The 6,000-nt window shown below is 43.2% G+C and overlaps 1 protein-coding gene across 1 annotated transcript in view; it reads right to left on the bottom strand.

The window, feature by feature from the left end:
- Positions 1-6,000, bottom strand: part of MACF1 (microtubule actin crosslinking factor 1) — a 224,806-nt gene that overhangs the window by 128,477 nt on the left and 90,329 nt on the right. Inside the window, exons 14-16 of the mRNA XM_015811630.1 lie at positions 4,991-5,282; positions 3,466-3,594; positions 1,423-1,500 (exon numbers count right to left, since the gene is read on the bottom strand). Coding sequence (XP_015667116.1) covers positions 1,423-1,500; positions 3,466-3,594; positions 4,991-5,282 — 499 coding nt within the window. The remainder of the gene's footprint in view (positions 1-1,422; positions 1,501-3,465; positions 3,595-4,990; positions 5,283-6,000) is intronic.

The following is a 6,000-nucleotide window of genomic DNA, read 5'->3' as shown; positions in this document are numbered from 1 at the left end:
GTCCAGAAAAGGGCGCAACTGGTAGATCAGGCGAACCTGATAAAACGCCCCCCTGGTCACGGCCGACAACTGGTCTTCCAGTGTCAGCCGTGGATCCAGGAGGACACCCAAGTTGCGCGCAATGTGGTTTGCCACGTGATGTGAAAAAATATGGACACATGAACACGTACTAGAAAAAAGATGTTCAGAAATGCCATATTTGGGGAAAAGTAAATACAAATGCATGCAAAAATGCATCTGGTTTTTGTGTGGAATTTCTTTGCCCAACCTGATGGTGAAATGCATCGAAATAAGAAGCTGGTCCCTTATCACTAGAGGGGATGACAGGGGGGCAGCTAAGAAGCCCCTGCAAGGAATCTGTTCTTGTGGCAAGACAAAGGGCACACACAGAGGTGCCCTTTGAAGGAAGGAGAAACTGGCATTTCTGTGGCATTCTTGATGCTCTCTGGGCTTGGCTGTTTTCCTGCAGATGATTCGTTACCCGACTAGGTGACATCTTAGTGCTATAAGGAGCCCTAGAAAGACAGCTGGCGCTTGAGGATGTTTTTCGATAAAGGAAAATATTTGTGACTCAGGGCAGAGGAGTCGTCGTCCTTGGTGCTCTCCAAGCTTGGCTGTTTTCCTGCAGATGATTTGTTACCCAAACTAGGGGACCTCATCAGTGCTAGGAAGGGGGGGGGGGTGCTCTCACTTCATGCTCTAGTGGCCGCCCTGCACAGTGTTGGCTGCGGTGGTCTTAGAGGCTCTTTGATTGGGCAGTTTACTGTTGGCTTGCTTGGCAGTTCCTTAATTGGGACATTGCTTACCCCTTGATTGTTGGTCTGATGTTAATCATGGGGTCAATCTATGCTCATCTGGGAGTTAATTGCTGGTGGGGAGGTGTTTGGGTCTTTTTGTTCCCTTTTTGCTTTGTTGATTGTCTCTTTTGCACAGTATGTAGATATTGTTTATGTCTATGTGTCTATTGATGGCCAATTTGGCAGAGCACCAGACTTCCAGAAATTCTCTAGCGGTTTTAGACTTGGCTTGGTCTACGGTTTATTTATTTATTTCATGTTTATTTATTTGATTTTTATTCTATCTTTATTACTTTACAATTACTCAAAGCAGCAAACACACCTAATACTCCTTCCCCCCCTTTGTGAGGTGAGTTGGACTGAGAGAGTTACTGGCCCAAACTCACCCAGCCGGTTCTCACATTACCTAGTTGTTTCGGGTTGCATGTTACCCACTTGTATAATGAAATGTCTGAAAGAAAACAATCAAGCTTGGAGAGCACCAAGGACTCCCCAGCTCAACCTTGAGCCACAGAGATTCTCCTCTATTGGCACTGGCACTTCTGTTAGAGCTTCAAAAAATGTTGCAAAACAACATTTTCAGACATCCTTTTGGCCCCGGAAAGAAACTGCCAAAGATACTCACCATCAGTTTGCAGTACTGCATCTCCAGTTTCCCCAGGGTCTCAGTGTAGCTGGCTCGGAAATTTGGAGACATTTTACCCTAAATGGAGAAGAGGACAAAAAGGGCTGATTGGAAATGCATGTGCTAGACGTGGTGGATTCTTTGAATTTCTTTCTTCCCTCCTCTTTTCAAAATTACACACAATGGGCTCAACGTAATTTAATAGACAGTGCAGCTCAAGTCCAGTTAGGGCAGAAGTGGGCAATCTGCAGCCCACACGCTGGACCCTGGGCCAATTTTTGCAAAGCCCAGAATGTTTTTCAGGATCAGTCATCAAAACCACTCATTTTCAGCAATATGGGTTGCTTTTTCATTTTTGCCTTCTTAAATACTCAAGCTGTATTTGAATATTGAGGTAGGCATTAAAACAACCACCTTTCAGAGTTTGTAAAGAAATAAGCAAACTCATAAATTGTTTTGAATCGGCCCAATGTTGTGGTGCTACTCACTCTGGTGGTCACCCGGCGGTGATTCTGTGATCCTAGCCCTCATGAGGTTCAGAAAAACATTAAGGGGGGGGAAAAAGCAGAGGAAAATAACGATCCTTCCCTGCTCTAGAGACCAATTTACACTATGAAAAAGTAAACCATTTATTTTCTTTGAGGATAGGTCCCAGCTGCTCTGTGTCTTCTCTGCCCCTGAGATAAGGACCTGGAGTAAAGATAGGCCAGGTAGGAAGACTTGCCTTTTAATGCATGGTCTCCTTCTCCAGCTCAAAGGCAGCAGAATCAACTAGAAAGCCTTCCTACTTGTTCTCATTTTTCCTTTCAACATGCAAAGGGAATGGCTGAGTTCCCACCACATGGGGGAACCAGAAACCATCACACCTCCTTTGGGCCTAGATCAGGGGTAGGCAACCTTGGCTCTGGCTCAGGAATTCTGGGAGTTGAAGTCCACGAGTCATAAAAGAGCCAAGGTTGCCTACCTCTGGCCTCGATTATTGGACAAACCCAGTTAGTAACTCAACAGATTACTTTGGAGGGGGAAAGGTCCAGACGGTTCTGGAAGAGGGCCACTCCCTCTTCCCAGGCATGAAGAATGACTCTTGTGGAAAGACAGACTCTCAGATGTCCTTTGGGTGATGCTAGCGGAACCCATCTCACCCGCCGGGTCAAAGAGCGGAGCATCAGTGCACAGCCTGCTTCCTCAGAGCATAGCCCTCAGAACGTCTCCATCACTTTGAAATATTTAATATGACAGAAGGGGGAAATGGCTAAACTTAGGATTAGACAGTAATCACATTAGCTAGATTTTGTTTCAAATACATTTAAATACCAATGAATGACTTTAGCTCCCCTCCCGCCCCCAATCTTTGGGGAGGGAGCTTTTGGCCACACAGAGATCAAAGGCAAAGCAGGGCCCAGAAAAACTCACGTATTCCTGTAAACAGACCTGCATTCTTTATATAACTAAATTCAGAATAAAGTGAAGAATAGAATGCAGATGCAGAAAAGCTCCAAGTGATGCAACAGGCAATAGAAAGACAAATGCTTAAGAGCAAGAACTCAAGAGATCAGATCAGAATTATATTAATGATGGACTAACTTCAAAGATGCTATCAAAAAGAACATTTAACAGACATGGGAAAGGGCAAGATACTTTGGATGTTTGCCCGATAACAGATGGACACAAAAGTGACATAATGGTGGCCCTACCACTAGACTTGCCTACTCAGAGGTCCTGCTATAAGATGGAGAGATGGCCTACGAAAACACCTGGTTTCCAACTGTAGCCTTATAGCGAAAGGCCAAGCATAATACATAGTGATACATTTCTTTTGAAGTTGTTGCATTGGCTATCAATTTTATCTGGAGGAATAAGATGAAGTGAGGTGAATACAATAGTATAGACCAAGAAAAAAGTTATCATGTTCTAGAGAAAATCAACCCAATTAGAAATGTCCTCAGCTCTGAAAATGAGGCAAACCTAATCCCACTTTGTCCAATCTGGGTGCCTCCCAGTGTCCTCAAAGCAGTCTTGAATAGCTCAGATGGGTCTGCTCACCTCGTACATCCTGGCCTCCTTCACGCTGGAGCCCATGCCTTCCACACTACTGTGAACCTGGCACTGAACCTCCAGCTGGGCTTCCACGCTGGGCAAGTCATTCCCCCATTCAGATCGTTCCAGCTTCATCTGAAAGGCCATCAAAAGGAGCCACCTCTCAATGCAGGAGAAAAGTATTCGCAATTCTTACCAAAAAAGGTTCCTCTAATCAATAACATTCTTTCTACTGTCTTTTCCAATTGATTTTTAAAGCTAAAAAAATCATAACTATTTACATTTACAACATTGGGCAACAGAAAGTCAGTCAGTGGAAATCTTTCCCAAATTTGCCTAACTTTTACAATAAATTGGCCAAATAATGTTTTTCAAGGCAAACTGGCCTACTTGTGTTGTGTACCAAGTTCATTGTAGCAGTGCAAACAAAAATCCCCTCACTGCACCTTCTCTTTGTTCTTTCCCTGATCTCTCTGGGGCTTATAAAAAGAGAAGCTCCAAAAGTCAGATCACTTTTAAGAGCAACAAGACAACCGGTGACCCAGCCGCTGGGTCATCATTTCAGAGATAGCTCTTTATCAGAATTTTCAATGCTTACAACAATAGCAGAGCTTTAAATGTACTGGAAAAATTCTTAAAGATTCAGGGAGATATTCAGAGATGCGTCTGCCTTGAAAGTATTGTACTGTATAGCACAGGGGTAAGCAACCTTGGCTCTTTTATGACTCGTGGACTTCAACTCCCAGAATTCCTGAGCCAGCATGGCTCAGCTTGGAAACCTCTCCCTTTCCCCCTCAGCATGGCTGGCTCAGGAATTCTGGGAGTTGAAGTCCACAAGTCATAAAAGAGCCAAGGTTGCCTACCCCTGGATAGCACAATCAAGCATCAAGACTTCACTATAGGAAATATAACATTTTGTATTATGTCATAACATGTTCTATAAAATTGGCTAAATTTCAGTTCAGGGGGGTCATGGGTTCTGGATGCATTCTGAAAGCCCATTTGAGATACCTGGGTTCAAAATTATTGCCATACAATGCAATGTTTCACCCTGATAAAGATTACACACAGACAAACAGGAGAGTTTATAGTATATAGATTCTGCTGTCCAGAAAATTTTCTCTTTACTTTGTATGAAGTTTTTGTTAATGACACAAAATAACTTTTATTATACTTCCATAATCTAGAGTGTATAAACAAAATAAATAATCAAACCATTTAAAAATCTATTCATGGAATCTTAGAATGTTATTAACTTTTTTTTTCAAATGGTACACCCACAGATTGGATTCATACAATATACCTAATCTGGTGATTGAAGAAACCTATTTTCTAAGTTTGTAATGACACACCATACTAGACATGAACTGTGTTCATACAACAAACTAAGCCCCCCCCCAAAAAAAATCTAATCAAGTTCAACATTAGCCAACTTAGCATGTTGCACAAGGGCAGTAACTGACCTAGTTCAGCACTTTGTCTGAATACCACCAGACCAATCACCTGATGTCCTCCCCATCATGCCACGCACCTGTATTTCTTCTACCCAAGAGAGCAGCTCATACACAAAACGGAGGTTGCCCTCATCTTCAGAGGATGAAATGGCCACCAACTCCACACGAGTCATTGGCTTCCGAATCCAGGAGGTAGAGGCAGGAGTGACAATCGTTCCTTTTAGCAAAGGTTCCGCCTTCAAGTGTCTAGTGCTCAAGGAGGAAGGCTGTGCCAAGTCCAAGGAGGAGGGGGAGGAGAAGTGACCTTTCCGGTAAAGATTGGTACATTCCAGCCTCAAAGTTACCAATTCATCTTGAAGCCGCACAATCCTGGGAGAGAATCAGGCAAGATAGACATCATCACCACCAGATGGATTTGTAACTGGCTGACAAACCGTACTCAACTAGTAGTCCTTAATGTTACTATATCTACAGGGAGGGAACTAAACAGTGGGGTACCACAAGGTTCTGTCTTAGGCCCAGTAGTCTTCAGTATCTTCATAAATGACTTATCTGAGAGAATTGAAGGGGAAGTCATCAAATTTGCAGATAACACTAAGCTGGCAGGAATATCCAACACCCAGAAGACAAGCTTAGGATCCAAATGGATCTTGACAGACTTGAACAATGGGCCCTATCCAACAAAATGAAATTTAATAGGGAGAAAACTTTTTACCCTTATGCAAAAAACCCCAAAGGTACAAGTACAGATTAGGCGAAACCCGGCTCAAAAACAGTAACTGTGAGAGAGACCTTGGAGTGCTAGTGGGCGATCACTTGACTATGAGCCAGCAGTGTGCAACAGCAGCCAAAAAAGCTAATACAATCCTTGATTGCATAAACAGAGGCACGTGAAGTATTAGTACCACTTTATAAAGCCTTAGTAAGGCCACACCTGGAATGCTGCATCCAGTTTTGGTCACCACATTACAAAAAAGATGTTGAGACTTTGGAAAAAGTGCCGAGAAGAACAATTAAGATGATTAAGGGCCTGGAGAGTAAAACATATGAAGAACGGTTGCAGGATTTGGGTTTGGCTAGTCTAGAG

Source organism: Protobothrops mucrosquamatus, unplaced genomic scaffold (assembly GCF_001527695.2).
Source record: "Protobothrops mucrosquamatus isolate PMUCROS unplaced genomic scaffold, P.Mucros_1.0 scaffold46, whole genome shotgun sequence".
NCBI classification, from domain to species: Eukaryota; Metazoa; Chordata; class Lepidosauria; order Squamata; family Viperidae; genus Protobothrops; species Protobothrops mucrosquamatus.
Note: the sequence above shows the minus strand (reverse complement) of the source record. Positions and strands in the feature narration are given on the sequence as shown.